At 47.1% G+C, this 25,612-nt stretch overlaps 2 protein-coding genes across 3 annotated transcripts in view; one reads left to right on the top strand and one right to left on the bottom strand.

Annotated features, from left to right (window-relative positions):
• Positions 1-6,514, bottom strand: part of DNAI1 (dynein axonemal intermediate chain 1) — a 215,699-nt gene extending 209,185 nt beyond the window's left edge. The window contains exon 1 of the mRNA XM_019531683.1: positions 6,345-6,514. Within this exon, the coding sequence (XP_019387228.1) occupies positions 6,345-6,455 (111 nt within the window). The 5' untranslated portion in view covers positions 6,456-6,514. The remainder of the gene's footprint in view (positions 1-6,344) is intronic.
• A 3,751-nt stretch (positions 6,515-10,265) lies between these two features.
• Positions 10,266-25,612, top strand: part of FAM219A (family with sequence similarity 219 member A) — a 129,440-nt gene continuing 114,093 nt past the window's right edge. The window contains exon 1 of one of the 2 annotated variants that reach the window (XM_019531870.1): positions 10,266-10,450. In XM_019531870.1, the coding sequence (XP_019387415.1) occupies positions 10,391-10,450 (60 nt within the window). In that variant the 5' untranslated portion in view covers positions 10,266-10,390. The remainder of the gene's footprint in view (positions 10,451-25,612) is intronic. The other variant, XM_019531869.1, reaches the window with a different exon arrangement.

Raw genomic sequence — 25,612 nt, 5'->3', positions numbered from 1 at the left:
CTGGAGGCAGGCAGTTCATTGATCATGAGTTCCAAAAGAGAGAGCAAGTTTCAGATGGCCCAGCTTCTTTGAGAGTTCTCACCATGGCTGCTGCCTCGCCTCCTGGGCAGTCCTTAACTTATGACCTCATTTACCTTACCCAATGAAGGCCAGCAACTGTTGGCTGCCAGCCAACCAACTTGAAATGCATCACTGGTTGCTGGGTAGGCTGGCAGGGTCTTTAACCCCCTCCCAGTCAGGTTGGCCTCACTTAGAACAATAGAGAGTTTAAGCCCCCACCCAGGTGTGAAAGGCCAGTCATGTAGGCAGAGGGAGCAGGTTTCCCACCTCCCTCAGGAATGTATCCAGCTCAGGTTACAACTCAGGGTTACCTGGGATGTCTGCCCTCTGCAGTGACCATGGTAACCAAATTGTCACATAGCAGAATTTGGGGAGAGACAAGGATGCTATTCTGCCACACTTCATAATGCCAAAGCCTGCAGCCCATCATAAGGTGCTAACAGCTGCAACATTAGATCCTTTGTCAATAGAAAACTTTCAGTGTGGTCCAACCTGCACTACCAATTTCACAGTTTGTGTGTGTGAGATTTGATCCATCTTTAAATCAAGTGTTTGAACTGATTTATATGTTTTTATTATACAGGAAAAAAGATCAAAAAAGAAGGAAACTACTGGCAGTTCCCCATGCTGCTGTGTAATAAAGGACCACTGGCAGATTGATGTTTGCATGGGACAATCCTGTTCTTCCATCCCTGAGCAAAGTAGGGGGCTGGAGGAAATGGCATGACAGAAGATGCAGAAAGCATGTAATGTCTCAGGTAAGCTGCACTGGCATTGTCTGACGAATGCATTTCACTTCTGTCCTGTAAGGGGGTAATAATAGAGGAGTCCTATCTTCCTGGGCTCTTCAGTCCTGTTCAGGCTATCCCAGAGGGTGGGTCACTGGTGATTAGGAAGCAGGTCTGAGAACCACCAACTCGCTTCACTCAGAACACAAGGAGCCTTCAGTCCTTGCCTTCCAATGCAAAGTGTAAAAACCTCTGCACCGTCTTTCCATACCTCAAACCAATCCAATCTTGTTCTCCAGTCATTCTCAGCAGTTGTTTCTCACCTCCTTTTTGAGGCCTGCCAGAGCCTGGGCCTGGACATTTTTTCAGAAGACCTTTCTATTTGAGCAAGCATTTAGCAAACCAAACCAGGCCCAGATGTTGCTTCTAGATCTCTAGTTTATTTTGTTATTTTCCTTTGTTCTAGTTGCCCCTTTTCAATTATTCTGCTCTCTTACGGTAAGCCACCCTGAGCTTTTGTTGGGAAGGGTGGCATATAAATCACATAATTAAATAAATAATACAGATTGTGTATGGGTTTTTTTAGAACCACTTTATCCTCCTTTGCAGATCACCTCTAAGTTATTGATGGTGGTGCTGGTGGGTAAATCATTTTCTGTGTCCGAGGAAGCAAATATCTGTTCCCCAGGGCAGAATTCATGCAAAAACCAGGACTGGACTGGCTTGCAGTCCTTGGGATGGGTTGTGGCTCCAGAAACCTTTCCACAAGGCAACAGCACCCATTCTTCAGGCCCAAATTCTGACTGATAGAATAGTCAGGGTGCACAGCAATGCTATGGCACACGTCATCCTGCCCAAGGCAAAAATGTAGAGGAGCATACCCTTCTCCAACCTTGCGTAGTGCTTGCTGCCGGCCATACATGGGGTGCAGAGCTAGACACTCCCCCTGCACTGTAGGTTATGTAATCACGTCCACTTGGGCAAGGCAAAGCTCCTTGTTTTCACCATGGCATGAAGGGCTTGATTCTGTTTTGCTGTTGAGATGTCCCAATAGCATTTATGCAGCTTTCAGACATGTAAAGTCAGTCAATGCAGCTCCATTTTGCCCCATGCAACAGCCTGAATTCTGCTAAGATGTCTCCTCCTTACTCCATCAGAATAAATTGAAGCCTCCTCAATAAGAGGATGAATAGTCATAGAAAATAAGGGTTGGAAGGGAGCTCAGATCTAGTCCAACCCCCTGCTCCAAGCAGGACCAGCCCCAACTGCATCATCCCAGCCAAGGCTTTGTCTACCTGGGTCTTAAACACCTCCAAGGATGAAGACTCAACAACTTCTCTGGGTAACCTGCTCCAATGTTTTACTACTTTCCTTATGAGAGAGTCTGTCCTAATATCCAACCTCAGCTTCCCTTGCTGCAGCTTGAGCCCATTGCTCCTTGTCCTGTCATCTGCCACCACTGAGAACAGAACAGCTCCATCCGCTTTGCAACCGCCCTTCAGTAGCTCTGTGCCATCCTGGGTGAAACAGAACCTTGTCTCTAGCTGTGCGTAAGGGCTGCCCATTGATCAGAGAGCACCATGATTCTGCAGGCTTCACTCCTGGGGGTGCATAAGTCCTGAGCCTGGCTGCACTGTCTTGAAGCAAACACAAGCCAAGTTAGGGATGCTGTAGAGCTATTCACACTGCAGCAGCTGCATGCTATGGCCAGATCAGCCCAGTGCCAACTCCAGGCTATCAATGCCACAGGTAGATGCCATAACCCAGAGCACGCTAGTGGAGCCGTTCCAGCTCGTGCTCACAGGCTGCTGACAGACATGCAGGCTCCCACACTAACTCATGGTGCTTTACATAATGCACCATGAGTTCAACCACCGCTCTCAACAGAGATTTGCCTGCTGGGTTGGAGGGGAGGGGGGAAAAAAAAAAATCAAGCCTGCCTGCAGGAGCCCAAGGACCCTCCCTGCAGCCGAAAAGCCACCTCTCTCTCCCACCCTGTCCCCGCTTCCAGCTCTGGGGCTGAAAGCAGGAAAGGAAGGAGGAGGGGAACCAAGCAGCCAACTGGGTATGCCCAGCCTAAGCTGGAGAGGAGGTGGGGCTGGCGGGGTGCTACTAGGCCTGGTGCTCCAATCCACCCTGCCCCACTCCAGCTCAGGCCAAGCAAACTCCATCTGGCAGCTCACTTCCGCTCTCCCCTCCCTTCCTGCTGATAGTCTGGGTGGCAGAGCTGGACTACATCAGCCCAACTCCGATGGTGCCACAAATTAACCCTGGGAAGATGAGCTCTCTAAGGTGCTCCGAAGTGGAGTGCCTTCATCTGATCCCTCATTTGACAAGGGTTAGTTTGCCACGCGATTGGACACTTTAAAAGCACTCTGCAGCCATGCACATGTGTCACGGCATGGCTGCAGACTGCTTTCAGGGGGGCTGATCATGCAACAAACGTAACTACTATCCTGAGACCTCAGTTACACCAGAGGCTGACTGCACTGACTGGAACAGAAAAATACTAGAGCAAGTCTTCTGTGACAAAGAACTCAGAATGCTTTTCACTCTGGATTCCTATTTGAAATCTCTGGTGTTTTATCTTGTGAATCGTGTTTTCACACCTAACAGTGCTAATAATGTGTGGCACTCCACAACACCCTAAAAGGATCTCAAGGCACCCTGGATCCCCTGGTTGACAATCACTGCTTTAGTTGCAAAATGAAATGAAATCTTTTTAAAATTAAATCTTCATATTTTCCCAAACAGGAAGCAACTGTGACCATGTCAAACCTAAGATCCTTCTCCTGCCTTTGTTTCAAGGCAACTTGCATCATCACAGATCCTCACGGGAGGTGAGAGGCTCCAGACCAGCTATGAACTGACTGCCCAGAGGAGTCTTCCATCTATTGACTCTTCTGTGAAATCCTATGAAATATGAACTTTCATTTCTACCCAGGAGAACTTTTACAATCTTTTCTCCAATGCCCAATGAAGGGTGTTTGTGCCCAAAAGCTTGCAATTAAAGAATTTTTTTCACAAAAATCTTGTTGGTCTTATAAAATATATCATCTCTACTGCGAGTCCTGATCGCCTTTAGATGCAAAATGAAATCTAAGCAAAGTGGCCTGGACTGCCTGGGGCTGCAGGTCCAGCCTGAATTACCAGAGACCTCAGAGGGAGGGGAGAAGCTGGTTGATCAAGCTTTAAACGAGCTTCCCCAGCGCTTAGAACCCAATTACAAACTAATAAAATACCTGTCACCAGGCGACAGGAGCCCCAGCCTTACTCGGAGACCACTATAAAACATCCCTGCTCCCTTCCTACTCCCCTCGCTAAATCTCAAGCACAAGACAATGAGACAACAGGATTTAGCAATCACAATGTGCCTGCTAAGTTGAGTTTATCTTCCAGCGCACAGGCATGATCACTCCTGCTTCCCGGGAAGGAGGGCACAAAGGTTAGCATATAATCTGACAAAGCAGATGAACAAAGTGGCTTGTAGACTTCTGTGGGGAGGGAAGGCCATCAGTTAGAGACATCGAGAGCTGACATTTCAGCAAAGCAATCTAGTTGTTTCCTGCTAGCTTCTTAGTCCTGGTTTGAATGTTAGCAGCCTCCATTGTAAACAGCTGGTTGGTACAATGAGCATACTAATGTTACATGGAAGCAAAACAACTTCTGGCTTTCCCTGAAGCCAACATCAATTTACACACGCCAGGGATGCCATTTTCACAGCAATTTGCCAACAGGTTTATTAATCTGCTCACTGAGAAACACTAAACTAAGTGTTCGCTTTACAAGAATGCTTTAGTACATACTTAATGCCAACAGGCACCTTTGCAAACCTGTCCTTGCTAGAAAATAAAACCTGCTTGGCTGTTGCTTGCATTTTATGGAAAGCCTTCTGTGTTTCTCTTTGACAAGTTCCTTGGCTAGAAAAAGGAATCACTTACATGGCAACAAGCACAAGCCCATGTGCCTAGGTTAATGAGAAACATCTTGCTGTCCAAACTGATACACCTTTCTTACAGTGGGAAAATGAGCCATTGCTGACATTGAGAGTTGACAAGTGCAGCTGAACTGGTTCAGAAACCGTGGTTAAACCTGGCTTCCTCTGTTAGGATTTATCTGCCCAGGGTTCATTTCGTTGTGTAGGAAAGGCCATAGGATGCTAGAGCCACAAAGCAGAGGAGTAGTATTCCAGATGCGCTGAAGTTGTAGCCCTGCCTGCTAATACTTTACTCACCTTAATGCCACTCATCAGCAAGCTACATCTTCTGTTGGACTTTTTAAAATCAATTTTCTGAACTTATGTGTTGTTGGCCACTTGTTAGAGAACCCCTGGGTTCTCTATTCCCAGTCCTGCCACTGACTTAGCATAGGTCCAGAAGGAAGTTGCATAAGACAAGTTTTTCCAAGAACCTCACAATTAGTTGCTTTGCTCGAACCATGTGGAGCCTGATTATCAGAGTGCCTGATACTCCCATTAACTTCAGTTTGAGCTGGGGGTGAAAATATCAGCACTAACCTTCTGTGCTTTCACATTCCCACCTCCAGAATGGGTCCATTATTACTTACTGTACCTCACAGGAATGCTGTGAGGCTTGATTGCCTGCTGGGCACTTTGAGATGAAGGATGTTATGAAAGCACAACGAATATTATTGCTTTTTTATTAACACAGATGCATCAAAAGCATAATGACTTAGCCACACGCAGTTGTTTAATACATGTTGAACGCCTTATGAATCTATTCATGAGCATATAGATACAAGGAAAATGGGTCAAGGGCACCTTTAATTTTGACTCCAATTAAGTCAAATGGATCACCTTGAAACCCACTGTGTACATACCTGAGGGCAAATCAGCTACAGGAATCACAGTTCAATCCAAGGAATTGGAAGGGCCCATCCATTCACAGCTGGAGACCCAAAGACAAGAGCAAAGAGAGTAAAGCAGTAGGATCAGGCTGGACACTGAGACAAAGGCTCAAGTTGCCAGGATGAGAGGTCAGAGAGCAATCACACATCAAAGTCTGAGAAGGCAGAGGCATGATGGGGCCAGAGGGATGCTAGGTAACAGCCATCTGGAGAAGAAGAGAGAAGAAATGATCAAAAGCCATTTGAAGATGGAGCAGATGTTGGATATGAGGGTGGGACTGGGAATAAAAGGAGTGAAGAGGGGAAACCTGACAATGACAAGGCAACTTTCTGAGCCAGGGCGATGGGCCCAGAAAGAAAGCCTGGCTATGAGAGGAGAAGAACAAGCTGAGGGGTTGAGAGGAGATGGAGAAAAAGTGGAGCTCAGGAGAAATGAGGGAGGTCCAGACAGATGCGGAGCAAAGGGACAGCAGTGGCTGCGCAGGATGAGGGAAAGCCACAGGGAGGCAGCAGATGGAAACAAGACACAGCGCGAGGAGGCAGCACTGCAGCCAGCAGCCAGCTGCGCTTTCTGCATTGACACTTGGCAGAGAAAGGAGGGGCGCAAGGGGGATTAGAGACTCAGGACCTTTGATACACATTTTCAAGAGAAACCCACTAGCCAGAACAGGGTACTAACCCTTGACTCACCAACTCATTTCTCATGGGCCACCAGGCATCAGCGAGGGGCAAGCGTGGGTCCTGAGCCTGCGGGAAGCTCTGTTCAGGCACAGACATAGCGTCCCTGCTCACAACTGACATAAGCTGAACTTGAGCCAGGCACCTATGTCTCTCCTCTGGAGCCAATAACCTGAGCCCCCACAGCAGGGCCATCAAAACTGGCAGGCAGGAGGCATAAACAGGAAAGCCTATCACGCAGGCTACGGTGATTTACAAGGAAATGATTCTGCTGAAGGTTACCTGAGACAGCATAAAAGCCAGAGAAAGAACTTCAGCTGTTTGCGAGATCTCAAGAACCCCAAGATAAAATTACTGTTAGTGCAGCACATTTCTGAGACTTTTTAAACGACATATGGATCGGAGACTTTGCACTTCAAAAGAGTGAAAGTAATGACAATATTTATTAGCATAACAAAAGTGCTAGCAATGATTGAAAACACAGAAACTGCACCTGTAAAAATGAAAGGAAGGGATCGCTGTCAGAGCCAGCCTGAGTTTTAAAGGGATTTTGAATTATTCACAGTATGATTATTAATTATTTTCATAACTTTAGCATAAACATCCCTATTATGTGGTACTGAGGGTGATCCCCAAATTATGAATTTCTGGATAATAGAGCCCTTTGGGACCTGATAATCACCAGCTCTTAATATTGAGTGCATCGGAAATGTCAGAGATAAGTACTCTGTTATCCAGGAAGTTCCTCTTCTCCATGCACAATGAAGGCAGCAGCAAGTGTGCTGTGCAGGGGGTAGAGGCTTATGTGGAGTGTCACCAGTTACCAGAATCAAAGACCTTGTGGACTTGTGTCAGCAGGTCTGCATAGGGCTCATGGCCCTTGCTCAGTGCTCAAGGTTGCCTACCCCCTGCGTCTCCCTCTCATCATCATGCAAAAGGCTCTTCTTGGCCTATCTTTGTGCCCTGGTCCTGTGGGGTTTGTCATCAGGTCCCTGCCCTGCAAGCACTGGCCACCTCCAGTGCAACACCCAATAGGTGCATTGCCATCCAGCCACACCTACTCAAATAATGTCTCAGTAATATCTTTCCAGGCTCATCTCCTCACCATCATGTCCTTTTAGTACCCTTGGAGCAAGGGCCAATGGCAGGCCATTCTTTACTCACCCCAATTCTGCAACTCACCAAAACAGCATAAGCCGATGGCTCCTCTGGCACTAGTGTGGTACCATGGAGTCTGCTGCCACTTGCCTTTTTTTGGCAAGATAAAAATCTTGGCATACATTTGTGTAGAGGATACCAGGTTTCTGCTCAGATTCTGGCTGCATTGAGTAATAATTCACAAACCCTCCATTTATGGACAAACACTATCACAAGATCTCCTGGCACTGGCCATGATGGCCATACAACAGACCAGAAAGAGGGAGCTCAGCAGAGGTTTTCTGTGATTATAGGTCATCCTTCTGCTTCCTCCTTATCTCAGATGTGCCAAAAGAATTCCTCTGAGCAACATCCACTGCCTCCCTGGATTACTTCGCAAAGCAGTGTGCACTGCTCCAGCTTCTCTGATCACTATTCCCATCAGGCAGCCTTAGGCTGAACTTTTGGCCTTCACTCCTATCCCTGCTCTTTCACTTGCTGTCCCTGGTAATATGTTGTTTTTGAGGCTCTGTTACCTCTCTCCTCCACTGCAAAGACAGCATTTTTGTTCTCCATAGGCCAAAGCTCACTCTCCCGCAGTCCAAATAGGGTGAAATCAGCAGTAAAACTCCCAGTGATTTTAATGACACAGGTGCTGATATGTAAACCCTGTTCTGCAACACACTGCATGTAAACAGATTCTTTTGCTTAAAAAATGTCCAATAAAGGCCACACAGTTCTGGGTGGGCTCAATGAGTTAAGTGAAAAACCAGGACTTTAGAAAACAAGTTTCTCAGGATAGGGTTGTCTTTGCCCTCAAAGAAGAATCTAGATTAATGCAGGCAGAACCTAGTTTGGCTCTAGTCTGTGCCCAGTACAATACTGAACACATCACTGGCACATAATAAAGGTTGCACTCTACCATCTCTTCTCACCTTGAAGTATTATCTTACTTACTATTCAAGGGAAACAGTATCTCTGGCTACTCCCTAGATAATTTTCTGTCTGGTTTGAAGTCATATATTATAACTGCTGGGTGGCAATGGTGTAAAAACAATCATCGTAGCAACAGCAGCTGCCTGAAATGTAATCAGAGAAGGTGGAATTTTTTTTCTACATCTTGGAGAAGGAAGGTCAGAAGATTTACGAATGTAGCGATGCCAAAGTACTGAAACCAGACCAGTGATGTGCAACAAACTGCAGAAGGTCTTGTGTGACAAAGCCTTTATAACTGATGGGAGCCAATGTCGCTAAAGACAAGAACAATCAAGCAGCATGTGTAGCCCAAGGAAAAGTGCTAACTCACCTCAATATCTTCAGCTAACTTTGAAGTTAAACTAGTCAGCTCTGTGCAGGGCTGAATGCCTTCACCTTTCATTAACTTCAACAAGAGATGCAGAAGATGAGCAGTTTGCAGGATCACTCTCCAAGCCTAAATCGACTGCGTTGCTGTTATTGTTGCTAGTTTTCCTTCCTAAACTTTCTGTGCCTTCGTCAGCAAATATTTTTTCCCTTTTTATGACATGCAGAAGTGTTCCATTTAAAGGGACGAGGTTCAAAAGTTTAGATCCAAAATTTAGATACTGCAACATACAAGATCGAACATATAAAATACAATCTTGCTATGAAGCAGGGACAGGGCATTTGTAACCTGGGTGAAAACTGTCTGTCCTTCAAGCTCATTTGCAGGATTTTAACACCAACTGTTACAATATTTTGACTGTCTGAGAAGAGGGAAGGGAACCTGACTGAGGTTTTGATCCTGAACTGTGACACATGCCTGTACAAAGCCTCACTGAAGTTGACAGGACTCCAAGCAGCCCACGTGCACAGACCACAACGTATGATCTGGGCGGCCCTGGCCACGCTGTTAAGGACGTAACTGCTGGAGACAGGGAAGACAGGGCAGGGAATGGGTCATTCTCCATGACCTGTTTGTGATATTCCTCCTCTTAAAGCACCTGCTATTTGACATGCTCGGACCACGAGCGAGGCCGGGCAGACCCGTGGTCTGACTCAGGACAGTAATTCTTATGTTCTTCATGCTCATTTAGAAGCTATAATGATGCCAAGTCATAATATCTCGCTATGGGATGGTGAGGAAATAGATGCACGCGTGCTGGTGTAATAGGAAACACGATGCTCAGACTATGCTGCGACACGACAACCACACCAAGCACACGGTGCAAGGCTGTGCAACGTGACGGGTTGCTATGTGCCAACCCGTTGCTATCAGGATCCTAGCTGCCCCTTTAAGAGGTAAGTGTGCCAAGCAATGATGTCACGCCATGGCGCAGTGAGGTCATGCCATGGTGCAGTGATGCAGCTGGGCAGAGCGAGCCAGTGGTGTGATATGAGGGGGAAACGTCACGAGGTGGACATCCAGTGGTGGGAACCGCGCCGTGACGTCACGCCCACCAGGCGGTGACGTGTGTGGCGGGGGAGGACGCCCCGCCCTCCGGCCCTTACCTGCAGGCGCTTGTCTCGCACTTTGGCCGGCATGTCGGCAACGACCTCCGGCTCAGCCACCGCTCCCGGAAGTTGATGCCGCCTCCATGGCAACGGGCCGGAAGTCCTTCACGCATGCCTCCGAGGAAGCCAATGGTACATGCCGGCCGCGTGAAGAGACTTGGTCGCGCCCGGGGGCGGAGCCTGCGCGCCAGCCGGTGACTCGCCCCGTTTGCCCCGCCCCTCATGAATGATGCAGCAGGGGGCGGGGCCTACGCGCCGGCCGGGGAGTCGCTCGGCTTGCCCCGCCCCCTCATGAATGATGCAGCGGGGGGGCGCGGCGTGGCGCCGGACCCGGAAGCGGAGCGGCTGAGTCACCCCGGCGGCGCGGGGATGAGGCAGCAGCGCGAGGCGGCGGCGGGCGCGTCCCTGCCCGCCTGAGGCGCCCGCTTCCCGCTCAGCCCGCCGGCACCATGATGGAGGAGATAGACCGGTTCCAGGTGCCTGCCGTGCGCGCCGAGATGCAGCCGCTGGTGAGGGGCCGGCGGGGGGGTCTCCCCCTTCTTCCCTCTCCCCCATCCCCGGTGCTGACGGGGGGTTGCCCTGGGATACGCATCCCGCCATGATGTCATCCCTTTGTTGGAGGGGGGGATGACGTCACCGTAACGGATTAACGGACACAACGGTGCGGCTCGCGGGGGAGAGGGTTACGTCATGGATTAACCGTAGGGCTCGCTGGGGGATTACATCATGGGGGTAACCGTGGGGCTCGCGGGGAGGGGGAGCATGTCATGGGGGGGACGTCATGGGGGTAACCGTGATTCTCGCTGGGGGAGAGGGTACATGATGGGGGTAACCGAGGGGCTCACGGTGGGGTACATCATGGGGGTGACTGGGGCTTGTGCGGGGAGGACATCGGGGGTGACTGGGACTCGCAGGGGGTGCTGTGCCCATGCTTTGGTGGCGCTGACCGTGGGGTCCTGGAGAGAGGGTGTCGCCCCCCCACGCAGGGTCAGCCCAGGCTGCGTTGGGACAGGAAGGGACCCCCCTGGTCGGACTCGGGGGGTTGCCTTCTCCTGCCTGGTGCTGGGACCTTTGGAGCTGTGCCTGCCGCAGCCATCCTGCTTTCCCCAGTGCCGGGCCAGGGCCGAGTTTCCCGTCCGGTTGAGATGAGCATTGGGATTACGTCTGGCTGGTTTTTACCAGGCTGATCCTTCCTAGATGTGACCTCTGCGGTCCTTTCCAGGCCTGTTTCTCTGACGCCACTCCGGGACATGTTTCCATGGATGATTGAAGACCCGCCACGTGGCACAAGGCATGCAGACCCATAGCCCAGTCGGTCCCTAAGACCCCCTGATCCTCTCTGACCCTGCCATGTTTGTGTTGGGTGTCAGCCCTGATGGTGTTTTATGTTCAGGTTGCAGATTGCGGCCTGTGCCCAGCTGTAGTTAGTGGTATCTCTGACAGCCTGCCCATACGCAAGAGATAGTGAGTCTCCTCCTATGTGGAGGGGCTTGGTTGGCACCGCATCTTTATGTCGTTCTCCCTTTGAGACGTGTGAGTGTCTCTTAAAAGCTGTGTGCATCTGCCGGCGAGGAACCCAGCTGTGCAGGCAATGGTTTTGCTGTATTTAGTTTCCCAGTGGTGGTGGGGGGAGGGATGGGGTGGAAACGCTGCTTGAATTAACCTGTGATTGAAGAACTGCAGGAACAGCAGCGGAGTGGTAGGAACAGAGGGCCCCAGAGCTTCATAGCAGGGACCCCATCAGGAGAGAGTGGATTTTTTTTGGCCCGTCTTTCCTTCCCTCTTGCTCATGATGGCTGTTGCTGCTGTGGGATTGCTACAATCAAGTGTGATGAAAAATAATGCATCTTTGTTGTCCTGTGAGATCCGTATAGAAATTGGAAATGGACAGCCCAATGTGACTAACCTTGTTAGTTAATGGTCCGTTTTGCGAGCCTCTAGAGTCTGCAGGATTAAATGCTGAGAGGACTGTGTCTCAGTATTTGTGCATAGAGATGGCACTATGAAGTTGCAGGTGATGCTCCATATTACATTTCATAATGGTCAATCTCTATTTGGAGCTGCTCAAGCGCTCGTTTGCATAGAGAATGCAGGACATGTGCAAAGAACCACTATTTATATCAAGTAACTCTACAAAAACTGTGGGGGGGGGTGGCGTTTAACCATCTGCATGGCATTTCTGTGGCACTGGGGAGTGGAAAAGTTTGTTTTGTTTTGTTTTTTTCCTAATTATTCTTTTTTACTGCATATCTCATCAATTGAGTTTTTAATTATGCAGACGCAGATAGCTGAAATGATGGCTACAGTACAGTAAGAAAACCAAGGGGGAATGCAAGCTACTACAACATGTGTCTGTTTTGGATGCAAAAGCAGAATTAGCTAGGGCTTTGCTGCTTTCTGAAATGGAAGGTAGTAGGGACAGTGTCTGGTTTTAGCAATAGTTGGTCTCTCTCACTAACCAATCCAAAACCCATGCCTTTTATCATCCTTCTGCCTTCTGATAAGCAAGGCTGGCTTGCTTGCTCTCCTGCAGTATGCTGCTAAACACTTAAGGCTTACCCCGTTACCTGGCTAGAAGAACCCACGCTTCCAGATGGACGCAGGCTACCTGCCTCATTGATTCTGCTTCATTTTTTCCAGGGAGGTGCTTTATGCATGCTGTTGGAGCTCTGGGAATTATTGAAATACAGGAATAAACTTTGCTTCAGTATTACAGTGAAGCCTTGCTAGTAAACTAGCTCTCCCCATAGTTTGATTTCCTCTGGCATCCAGAGTAAATGAAGGCTGTCTCCAGGATCTGACTGCATGAGAGATCACTATGAAACATCTGGGAGGAGGAAAAAGGGGCTTCGTGAAGTGCTGCTGCAAAGCTCTTTAACAACGATAGGTGGTGGAGTATTGGCAGGTCCATGTTAGCATTGGAGATGTTCAGTACTCAAATCTGTAGTGCTGCAGCCTTCCTCATTCACAACTGGAGACACGGCTGTGCTTCTGATTTTCTTATTGCCCCTAGTGTCTTCAAAGCTTTAGAGAACAAATTGCTTGGTGAACATATCAAAATAGCAAACTTCCTTCAGATCCTCATGCTGGTTCTTGCTGCCATGGGTGTCAGGAAAAATGCTTCCTCACCAGCTGGATGGTGGTACAGGGCCCTTGAAATTTACAGTTTTTTAATGAAGGAAAGTTCTAGCCCTTATAGTTGTGAAGAAAGTGTGAACCAATGTAATCCTGCCATGTGAAGCCTGCAGGCAGTTCTACTCCTGCTTCGTTTGCCAAATGGAGCAAAATGGAGTTGACAAGGCTGGTATAGCACATTGCTGTGCATAGTAGTGAACAAAGGTGTTTGTTATACATTTGGGATAAGCCATGTTGGAAAAATACATTAGAGCTATTCGAGAGTGGAAAGGGTAACCTAACTCTAAACAGAAGAGTTAGGACAAAGGAGAGAAGTGGAGACACCAAAGCAGCTATGGAGTTCATGAGCTGGAAAGAACATGGTCTGTTTCTCCCACTTTTCAGGAACCCAAGTTGCAGTAAAGAATTTAGCAAGTTTCACAAAGAGGTTGGATGGATATTATGGGTATTGTAATTCTGCATAGGTCTTAGTAGCATTTGAAAGGCATAAGAAACCTCATGCTTCAGGATTTAAACTAATCACCTATCAAGGATCATAACGAGACCTTATATATGGGGTGGATGGCCACATATCACACACCCTCTTGAGGCAGCTGGTACTGGCCATTGCCCAAAATAGGATACTGCACGATTAGCTGCGATCTGGTATGGCAGCATCTTGAGGTCAGTGATGGCTTTTATAATGTCTTGGATTTGATCAGTCAGTACTTGATCAGGAAGCTAGAGCCATGGAGCAGATTACAGGGACAGCATCCTGTTAGGCTTCCCAGCAACTGAGCAGTAGCCTGAATTTGTCACCCTAGCATTACCCTTGTATGTGCCTGTTGGTTAGGTTCTTCTGTGTTTGAATTGGTCTCTGATCAGGTATGTGCACTTTCCAGTCCTATGATTGCTGGGTTGTAATTTTCTTTAAAAAAAGAAAACTCCATTATGCAATACTGTAAGCCGTTTTTGCCAACAGCTCTCCAATTTTAAGACTGGCCTATCTATGCAACCAGAATCATGACCTGGTTACCTGCACTGCATTGGAGGAGCCAGAATGTCCCTGTATTGTGTCTGATCCTATGACAGTCCTGGAGATGGAAGTATTTTGTAGTGGCTCTGTTTTGGGGACATCTGTCCAGAAGGAACCAGGCTGAGACTCTCTTGACTCCGCATATAGCTCAGAAATGACCGCTGAATGGTGTGAGGCAAGGATTTCTTAGGGTAATACCTTTTATTGGACCAGCTGTGTAGTTGGGATAAAGTTAAACAAGCTTTTGAATGGAAGGTGTTCTTCAGGAACCAAGTGCCAGTAACTCATGATCATGTTATGGGTCTCATTCCAATTGATGTCATAGTGTTGCTCTTAGTGTCTTGCCTGTTCACTTTCAGCTCTTGAGAAATATTTGTCTCATCCTTGTTCATTTGCAAGTTAGGACCAACTTAAGTATGATGATTTTGGATCTCAGCCCAAGAATTGGATGTCCAGGAATGTTTCCTGTTCTTAAGAGTTGCAGTATATATTGGTTGAATATATATATATCTTAGCAGTGGGCATGAGACCAAAGTAAAGAGAACAGTGTGTTATAGCAAAATACCTTTGTTGTACCATCTGGTTGTTCGGTCTCCACAGGCGACTGTGTGGAAATAAGTGAGTTGCCATCTGGTTGGTGCAGTATTTCAGGTGAAAATGAAACAGGCAGGAATGAGTAGTGACCCAGATTCTTTTGTTGAATAAACTATGCAGCCATTGGTGAATACAGTGCTGTAGGGGAGAAACTGTACTTGCTTTAACAACTAGTACCAAACTTCTGGGATGTCTTCTCATCTTGAACTGGTGGGTTCTTGGTTCCCAGGGTTTTATATCTGCTCATACCGATCACCTTCTGCTTTTTAAAATTAATGTGAAAATGTCTCAGTTGACACTTCTGACCCTGTTTTTTCTATATGTATTTTGGTGATTTAACTATGACTGATTATAGCCTGGGGCTCTTTGTTCTTGCATTCCAGGCTTTACACAACACTGCCCCTTCATCCTGGTGACTTGCTTCCCTTCTAGCAGGCCTTTTGCTTGGACCGTTTTAGTTCAAATTCACTAAAGCATGCATTTCAGGGCATAGATATTTTCCCTTCTTGGGTCATGTGAGAAGTAATGATTATGGTATCTGCCTCTGGCAGTCGCCAGTTCCTAGAGAGAATATAAAGACAATAGTGTAAAAATGTCTGCATGTTGACTTCCTTTGAAATCTATTACAAATACTCCTTCATACTATAGAGATCTTGAGTAGCATGCTAATGTCTAGACTTTTTGGAAAGTTCACTGGCTTGAGAAGGCCACTTCAGTATGCTTGACTTCTGACATCTTCATATTAAGCTCCAGGATGAGTGCCAAAGATCAGCCAAAAAAAACCCACAAAACCCCTCCACTTAACTTGACAGTCTGTTGGCCTGCTGATCTGGGCAGCATTGAAATTAGGAAGGCGGTGCAGTAGTTAAAGGCTTAAATATGACTGTTCTTAGAAAGTTGTCTGCAGCCTTTGCAAAAATCCAAATGATACCAGAGGCCTATTGATCCCCTGTCTGTGAGGGACTGTAGTCTCATGCCCTTTGACTATCTGGTTTGACAGTAACAGGTGCTGTAATTACTGAGACAGGATTAGATAGAAAACCTGATGGTGGCTTTTTTTCTGAAATAACTTGCATTCACCTGGAGGCAAGTTTTTAAATGCTAGTTTTACTCAGTACTGAGCATCTGACTGGGATAACCAGACTCTGCCCAGCCAGGAGCTTCATCAGCAACTTTACAGAAGCATGAGAACTGCACCTAGCAAATGTAACAATGGAGAGAACTGGCACAGCTCTTTGTGCTCTGATCGAGAGAGAGTATTGCCTGCTGGAATGTGACATTCCTCAGTGATGAAGCTGGTTTGGGGTTGGAGAAGTTGCAGGACTGAGTAGCATGCAGCCCACTAGCTGCATTCAGGCCATCTTGCCCCACAAGATCTCAGGGCCCATCCCTCTAACTTAGTGATGTAAAGCCAAGTTCATGGACAACTGTTCTCTCCCCCTTTCAGTCTGTTTGCAGGAGTGCTGCAGGTGTTGTGCAGACTTCTTAACTCCACTTGACCTTCTCTGTAAGCATGCATTATGAGAGGAGAACTGCAGAATATTAATGCAAACTAGAGTTTAGTTCATAACTAAAGCCAGGTACAGACAGCAGGAACTGCAGGAAGCAGTTACTGCGGTGAAGAGACAGAGGGGAAGGTGCCCAACAGCCAGCATACTAAACTTTAAGCACATGTACAAAACAGAACCATGGCATCCCTTTGAATCTTTCAGGCAGAGAGATGAGGAATTATTTGGGGGGAAGGGTAGGAAAAAGCTACTAATAGTCATTGCAAAAATGTTCCCCTTCAAGAGTGCCTTTTCCCCCTCCCCTTCTGTTTAACACGTCTCTCTAAAAATATCCAGCACTTTCTTTGAAAGCAAGCCATCCAGCATGTCTTGACACTATGGCATGGTTCTACATGTTCAAAGTGACAGGGAGGAAGACTCTTGGCCAGTTGTGGCATTAAGCACTTACACAGTGCTTCTCACTAGGAACTTGGAGTTTGTTTTCATGCATTTAACTAGAAATGCCTTTCTTCCTCTGAATTGGTGACTGGTGACCACCAGTTCTCCATCCTCAGCATGTCTGCATGTTTGCAGTGGTCCTTTAAAACAGGTTTGACATAATGAGCATTCAAATTGTTGAGCAGTTCTGGTTCTACCTAGAGCAGTCTTTACCACTAACTCTTTCATAACATGCTTTGGTGTGCTTTCAGCTGGAGGAAGTAAAATCTAATCCCACAATCCCCTATCAAATACTGACTCTCCTGGTTAGTGTCTTCATAGAAAATGAGGGTTGGAACTTGGAAGGGAGCTCAGGAGATCATCGAGTCCAGTGGTTCTTGACCTCTCTTTTTTTTTTTTCTGTACCAGGACCCATTTGTAAACATCAGTGGCCAGTCCTGACCCAGTGCCCCCCAGTCCTGAGCTGCTGCCCCCCACCCACAGGGCCCAGCCCCACAGTGTGTGGGGCAGGGGGTGGGTGTGAAGTGCAGGCCCCAAAGTCCTTTGCAGGCTGGAGCTCTGCCAGCCTGCAAGGGAAAAGCCACGGTTTCCCACATTTTTCTTCTTTAGAGGAGAATCCATTGTTAAAGTTTGTTCAAGACCCTTTCATATATACTTGTCACCCACAGGTTGAGAAACACTGATGTGGTCCAACCCTCAATCAGTTTTCTCCAGGCTGATCAAAAGGTCTCCTGTTGAACTGTCTACACTGGCTTCCAGGTTTTTATCCAAACAAATTATAGTTATTTTACAACCACAGCAATATGCCGGGACTGCTCAGTCTCCTCCTTCCAATTGTATGGCCTCATTTTGTCAATTCTGAATTTAATCTAATCTATTGAACTGTCCATTTCTTAGGTTTACTCAGATGTTTCTGACATTCTGTGCTCTTCCAGGGTCCTTTATATTTTGAAAATACAAATAGTGTCTGCAAAGTCTCTTGTCTGTTATCGCAGAATGTTTATGGAAGTTAAGGGGGTTAGAGAGGTGGTCTCCTCTACTGAATGTGCATGTGGAGAGGGGAGGCAGGTAGCACGTCTGGAGAGTAATTGTCCTAGCTGATGTATGCTGCCATAGGCATCTGCTATGGTGCTCTACAGGTTGTCATTGTCAATTATTACAAACAAGTATGAGTACTTAAGCCTGTTTTATTGCCTATTATACCTAAAGCAGGATGGCTCTCCTAATAAACCTAGAAATTCCCTGGCAAATGTACTTGTTCCAGGGATAGATTTTTGTGGGTGTGGGTCTATCTTTGCCTTCCACCTCCAGGCTGGGATGATGTAGTTGGGCTTGTGATGCAGAGCTCTCTGAAAGCTATTGTTCAGTGCCTCTAAGTTAGCATTCTGCAGAATGGCCAGACCCAGTGGCAGCTTATAGCAAAATGTCTACCCAAGACACATTCTCCACCCATGTCAGCAGTGAGGAGGAAGGGTCCTGTATTGGCTTTTACTGTCCAGCTGTTCCTTGGGTAACTGAAATGTCTTATTTCCATACCTTAATGACCTTGTATGCACCTGACTATTCCTTTCTCTTCCCAACTGCTGGAGGAAGCTCAGAAGTCAGGTCTTCAGCTACACACAAACTTTGGACGAAATAAAATGGGGCTTAGTTTTCTAAATTGTTAACAGTCTTTCCTTTCCATTTCAGAAGAGATTTGAAAACACTGGCAATTTGTCTTCTCTCTTTTATTGGAACCTGTGCCATAACTCATGGAACAAAACACTGGTGCTGCCCCCTTGGCCACAGTCACAGTCCAGAGCTATTCCAGTCTGTTCTGGAATGGAAATACTTTTCTATTCCTGGGCACTAAAGTGGGCTTTCCATATTTTGCTTGTTTTCATTAGACTCTGGGGAAAACTTCTATCTAGCTTTTTAAATTAAAGTTTACTTTTGAAGTAGGCCGCCTATTGAAACAGTTGGGTAGTAAGTTGTGTGTAGTCTTCCAGACTTATCTTCCTTGCTTCAGCAACTAATTAAACTAATTTAAGATTTCACACCATTAATTTTTAGTAAGTGATTTGAAGATAAAAGTTGTGGGTTTTGAACAGACAAAGGGCCCTGTTGCATTGTCTTGTGCTGTGAAGGGATTAAGCAATACGGGATACTTGTTTGCTACCCTTGTGTAACGGAGCCGCTTGACTAATACACAGGACTGGGAATCAAAATAAGGATGTTGCACCCAGTTCTGCCAGACTTTCCAGGACACTGGAGGGATCATTTTTTAGTTTCTCTGCTTCTGTTAAATGACTCCCCTTCTCTCATCTCTCACCAGATTTGAGTTGAATATATTCATCTTCATAAAGAGATTGTCACCATATTGGTACTGAAGTTATGCTCCCAATTCATGGAGGTGCTGGATTTGTTCATGAAAAGGTACAGAGTAAGTGGGGCTCCCCTCATTTATCTTGTGCTGTTTTTATACATAAAAACCTCCACACTCATCCTTTCTCTTCAGAATCTGGTCATTTCAAATCCAAGGTCCCTAAGGGACAGTTCCTACCACTCCTACCAAGGGCATTAGGGAATGCCTGCTTACCAAAAAGGTGGCGTACAACCGGTGGAAGGGGGTGCTATCTCCAAAGAGGAGTATACCTCCTCTGCTCGGGCCTGTAGGGGGGCTGTCAGGAAAGCTAAGGCGGACATAGAGCTAAGACTAGTGTCCAAGATCAAAGATGATAAAAAGTCCTTTTTCAAATATATAGGGAGAATGAGTGCAATGTGGTAGTTAGGCCAGAGGAGAAAGCAGACCTCTTTAACTAATTCTTCACCTCTGCTGTCTTGGGCAGGGACCGGGACTTCCCCACCGGGATGCCAGACGGACTCGAGGGGAACGCCTCCAGACCTCAGGTTGGGGAGGACCGGGTTGGAGAGCTTCTGGAGGGCCTGCATGTGTTCAAATCAGTGGGTCCAGATGCTTTCCACCCCAGGGTGTTGAGGGAGCTAGCAGGGGTTAGTGCAGGGCCCTTGGCACGGCTTTATGAGTGCTCGTGGTGCTCGGGCCAGGTGCCAGATGATTGGAAGATAGCCAACATGGTCCCTATCTTTAAACAAGGGAAGAGGGAGGACCCGGGCAACTATAGGCCTGTCAGTCTTGCCTCAATCCTAGGGAAACACTTTGAGAAGATCATCAAGGAGCACATCTGCGATGAGCTGGCTTCAGGGATGATGCTCAAGGGCAACCCTCATGGTTTCATTAGGGGCAGGTCATGTCAGACCCACCTGATTGCCTTTTACGATCGGGTCACAAAAGCCTTGGATGCAGGTGTCACCATGGATGTAGTCTTTCTGGACTTCAGGAAGGCCTTTGATACCGTCTTCCACCCCATCCTCATTAAAAAACTAGGCAACTATGGCACTGATGCCTACACAGTCAGATGGATTTCAGGTTGGCTGAAGGGTCGCACTCAGAGGGTGGTGGTGGATGGGTCATATTTGACCTGGGGAGAAGTGGGCAGCAGAGCCCCCCAGGGCTCAGCCCCTGGGCCCACGCTGTTCAATTTCTTTATCAGCTATTTGGATGACGGGGTGAAAAGCAACCTTTTTAAATTTGCTGATGATACCAAAATTTGGGGTGAGGTGAACATGCTAGAAGGAAGGGAAAGGCTGCAGCAAGACCTGGACAGGTTACAGGGGTGGGGCCAGCAAAAACAGGATGCGTTTCAATACTGACAAGTGCAGGGTGCTGCACGTGAGCAGTAGGAACCAGCAGCACACTTATAAGATGGGGAAACTCCCTTCTTGAGAGCACGGAGGCAGAAAGGGATCTTGGAGTCATTATTGACTCCAAGAACATGGGCCAACAATGCGAGGTCACGGTTGGCAGGGCTAACTGGACCTTGTCATGCATCCACAGGTGCATCTCAAGTAGAGCCAGGGAGGTGATCCTCCCCCTCTGTGCTACACTGGTCAGGCTGTAGCTGGAGTACTGCGTCCAGATCTGTGCGCCCCACTTCAGGAGGGATGTGAACAACATGGAGAGGGTCCAGAGGAGGCCACCTGCATGATCCGGAGACAACAGGGCAGACCCTACAGTGAGAGACTCTGGGACCTGAACCTGTTCAGCCTTTGCAAGAGAAGGCTGAGGGGGGACCTGGTGACTGTCTATAAACTAACTAGTGGGAACCAGAAGGGTTTGAAAGAGACCTTGTTTCCCCAAGCACCCCCCGGCATAACAAGGAATAACAGCCACAAGTTGTTGGAGAGGAGGTTTAGATTAGACATCCATAAGAACAACTTCACGGTCAGGGCAGCTAGGAGCTGGAACCAACTTCCAAGGGAAGTGGTGCTGGCTCCTGCCCTGGGAGTCTTTAAGAAGAGGCTTGATGCCTACCTGGCTGGACTCATTTGAGCCCAGTTTTCCTCCTGCCCAGGCAGGGGCAGGGGGTCAGATTTGAAGATCTACAAAGTCCCATCCGACCCGACTTCTATGATTCTATGACTGTGCAATTGGCATCATAGTAATGTGCCACGAGCAGCTAATAAACCTTTTGACAGCTTGCAGGTAATTCTGTTTGGTCCACATAGTCATTATTCTTCCTTCAGTCTTTTTTACTGTGTAATCCTTTTACTGGATGAGCATCCAGTTTGGGGAATGCAGTAAATCCCAAGTGTTTGCTATCCTGCCTCAGCCATGACAGCAGTGAATGCCCCAGGTAGAAATTTCCTTTTGATTCTCAGCAGCATCTCCAGAGGATTGTCTGCATGACTCGGGTGTGCATCTGTGGTTGGCTCATAGGACATCAGTTCATAATTTGCCTAAAAGAAAAATGGTGCCTTTTAAATAAAGTGCAGAGTGCAATGGCTATATCTGACTTGGGGTACTTAAAATTCAGATTCCGTACAACACCCTGTGAGAGCCTTTTCTTATTCTATAGGTGGAAAAATGGTAGGAGTCCTTCTCTACACTTAACAAGGCCCACTGATAGAGCAGTGTGAGCAAATTCCCTAGTGGGGATGTGGCTTTATGCTGCTGAACTTTTGCTAGTGATGCTTAAACTAGGTCCCCAAGCAGAATAAGTTTTGCTATTCTGACTATCTGCTGCCAGGTTTTTGGGAGCAAAAGCAGTCAGGAGTGGAAAAAGAAATTCATACTTCTGACTAGCTTAACTATTCCAGCAAGGCTTGTGTAGGTCATGCCCCAGAAAATAACTGTTGGCCATGGCTGGTGGTACGATTAGCATGTCCCAGCACTGTGGCATGCCTTTGAGAGTGCACGCATTGTGCTGAAGTAGCTGGGAATGCCCTGCAGCTTAGCTGTTTGAGTTTCTCCTCTCATGCTTTCTAGGGAAGGTTTAGAAAATTTACTCAGTTGTTCAGGAGACTTTGCCAGCACGTGCCGTGAAGTTAGTACAGTGTTGAAGTAGTACTGGGTTTCCTAAATCTCCATTTTCGATCACATACCCCAAACTGTAGGTGTGACTGCATACAAATCAAACAGGTGTAACCATAACCCCAGCTTATGGACAGTGTCTTGTTTTTGACTGCCTGGCTCCATACTCATATCATCCTTCTATCTGGGGTTTGTTAATCAGAACAGGTTAATCTTTTGGTCTCTTTGGAATTCAGTTTAATAAATCTGGTAGATATTGAGTACGTGCTTAATCTTAGCACAATACCTGACTTGGACCAGTGACAGCTCTCTGCATTTTACAGTATCATGCAGGATATACGTGAGTGCATGTTAGGCACTAGAGTATAAAAATCCACTGAAAATAGAAAATGCTTGTTAGAGTCTGGCTCATTTTGTGCTACAGCTGAGAGAAGGGTTGCTGATTCCTGTCCCAGGTCAGCACATATCCTTCTGACATCAGGCACCACATTGCCTCATAGTAACAGCAAGTAGACTGGTTATTGGCTTCTTGCTGAGCTTGCTGCAGCCTTTGGCAGAGCCTGTGGGATCAGGTGAGGTCTGCTACTGGCCTCTCCTGATCCTTGCTTCCTAACAAATTGTACTCATTTTTTGCCATCAATCATGTGCTGGTGTACTAGGTCCACCTCTGCTTTCCTGCGACATCAGGAAGTGCATTGGATTTTGTGACCCTGACTAAGGCATCCTTTCATCCTCATTCCCAGTGCTACAGAGTGTAACACTAGAACAGCACACATCTGCTTTGTGTACTCATTTGCTCAAAATAAAAAGTCAGTTCTGCTAGTTCCCCTCTCCCTCAGGTGTTTGAACCTGGAAAACTGCTGCTATCCAGCAGTGTCACCATGGCCTTGCCTACACTTAGTAACTCTACTGTCAAATCCTTTTAGGGTGAACCTCTCTAGCGAAAGCGTTGTTCTTACTAGTACGAGTTCTCTCTGAAGAGCTTATTCTGTCCTTGGTCCTGATTTAAGCCATATATAGTCCAAAGGACACTTTCTAGTTTAACTATATCTACACTGTGGACTTTAATGATTTGGCAGAGTGGAACATGGCTTTCATACTCCAAACTAACATGGCTTTGCTGGAAACACTTCCTCTAATGCCGACCAACTCTGTTCTGTAACACTCTTGCCAGCATGTAAGATTTGGAAAGGGAGGTAAGAGCGCATGAGTCCACTTCTGTTGACTTACCTGCCCACCCACGCAACCAGTCTGGTTGAGCTTCCAGCCTTGAATTCCTCCTTAAGCTTCCTGTAAAATCCCCACTACAAAGGAGTCCTGCTGCTTATGAAGCCATGTACTGGTGCCATGAAATATGCTGTTTGTGGCTCTGAAAAGATGAAAAGATAAGGTATTTCAGAACCTTTAACTGTTGGCTCTCTTCTGTCTTCCTCAGCAGTGGTGGTGGTAGTGCAAAACGGTGAAAGGCTGAGCAAAATGCACACAACCAGCAATGCCGAGCAAACACTTGGTTCGTCACGCAGCTCAACTTTTGTTCTACTTCCTTATGAAAGATTTAATATCCAACAAGACAAGTTCCAGTCTCTCTGGACTCCATTAGAAACACATTTTTAACATAGCCAGCAGTCTGCTTGTATGAATGGATTTTTCATTTGCAGGAGTCAATGCAAGTAAGGGTGCAAACAGCTTAGTACTGAAATAGCTGGTTGTAGTGAGTTTGATCGCTAAGCATTGATCACTGGTACGGCCACTTTGTTTAGGAACTTGCTTCGGGGTCTTCTGTGAAAGAAAAGCTTGAGCTAATAGAGGGAGAGTTGCTGGTGGCTTCTAGAATCTGTAAAGCCCAGAAATTCAAGTGTTGTCTGGATAGAGAGCAAGCGGAGAAATTAAGAATGTATCTGCCCTGTGTTGGTTTGTATTTACAATTAACAGACTGTCCACACCAAATGGGAGTGTTTCTAACCAGGCACAGCATTGTAGAGCCTTGTCAAGCAGGTCTTGTCATAGAGTTCAAACAAAATGCCTTCTCATTGCATTTTAACCAGGTCTTGCTCATCCACAAGCAGTACAAGCAAGCAATTCCTCAGTCTTTGTGGACTAGCCCAAGACTGAAAGGATTACACTTCTAAGTCTGCAGTAGGTGTTTTTCAGAGCCCAGCTCTGCCTATTAGATCCTTCACCGACAGAGCCGGACTTGGAAAAGTCTCTGGTGTCAGTGCAGTTGAACCGGCAAACCCATGCTCAACTGGCATGGGTTGTTTGGCTCAAGTGATACAAAGGGAATATTAGGCCTTGTCTGCTCACCTGCGTCTGGCAGCAGACAGCATTTTTCAGTACCCAGCTGTCAGTGTGTGTACATCCCCATGCTTCTGGTAGCCACGTTCTGTTCCACTGCAGTGTCCATGTTGGCCACAGACCTTTATAAAGGTCCCAGTTGCTGATGGGGCTGCTGCAGTTGCCCAGGTGGTGGTGGTGGGGTCCCTTTGCTTCTACTAGCCAGTGGCAGATGCTTTACTCTGCTTGAAAGGGGTGAGGTAACTCCCCGCAGAACAGGCAAGGCTTTCTCCCAGCAGTGCATTGCTTGCTTTGGACATACTCTGCTTTTTGCCAGTGAAGCATTACATGTAGACTGGGGCTGTAGCATGCGAGGAATATCTTTGTGCTACACTAGCAAAACACTTCTGGTGCAGACCTGGCTTGGGGTCTGAATGCCAAGGTGGTCTTTAAACATGAATCCCTGTGGAAGGACAACATTCCCAAAGCTTTTAGAGTGTTTGGGAGTTCCCTGTTGGAGTAGCTGGCTTTAGGACATGATGATTGCAGATGAGGCTAAGATGGGGTGACCTTTGAGGTGGGGTAAATTCCCAGACCCTGACATGTCACCGCACATGACAAAAAGGCAATGCAGTTCTGAAAGCTGGCATCCAGGCAGGGCAGAACTAAGACCCCATAGCGCACATTAGCTCTACATCCATAGAATACAAATGATACTGAATCAAACACTGAGCAAAGATTTTCACATGGGTGATGGTGTAGAAGCAGCTTGGTGTCCAGCAAATTCAGGTTTAAAATGGTGGCACGCCAAGGACAGAGAGAGAATCAATGTGTGGTGTGTCTCGAAGGAAGCAAGAACAAAATCACTTCTCTGAACTCCTTTGGGAAACTGAATCGTGAGATGCAAGTCTCTAGAGCACTGAGACTGAGCCCACTGTGCCTGGCAGAAGTGCACCTTGTATAATCAGTGTCTTGTGATAAAACCTTCAGAGGGTCACTACCTCTCCTCTCAGGTCTCTTCCAAACCTGCCTTTGCCCCAGTCTTAATGTATTGACCAAGACTAGACCATTAAACAGAAGTTAAGTGCAATGGATGTAGCACAAGAGTTAAATGAAGAATGATGCTTCCTGAGGAGGTAGTGTGTGTTCACACGCTGTAGCTCAACTCCTGATGCTTTGCTTTCTATTTCAAAGTGGTTATTCCAAATATGTGGTTCATAGACCACATAATGCATGGGAAAGTACTGCCCGGAAATGCAAAGCATTGGAAGGTCGCATGACTTCTTGGCAGAACTTGTTGCCCCAGGCTATTGCCATGTGACTGTAGTTATAGCGC

Source organism: Crocodylus porosus, unplaced genomic scaffold, assembly GCF_001723895.1.
Source record: "Crocodylus porosus isolate Cpor-Errol unplaced genomic scaffold, CroPor_comp1, whole genome shotgun sequence".
Classification (NCBI taxonomy): Eukaryota; Metazoa; Chordata; order Crocodylia; family Crocodylidae; genus Crocodylus; species Crocodylus porosus.
The sequence above is the reverse complement of the archived record's forward strand: the minus strand, read 5'-3'. Positions and strand labels throughout refer to the sequence as shown.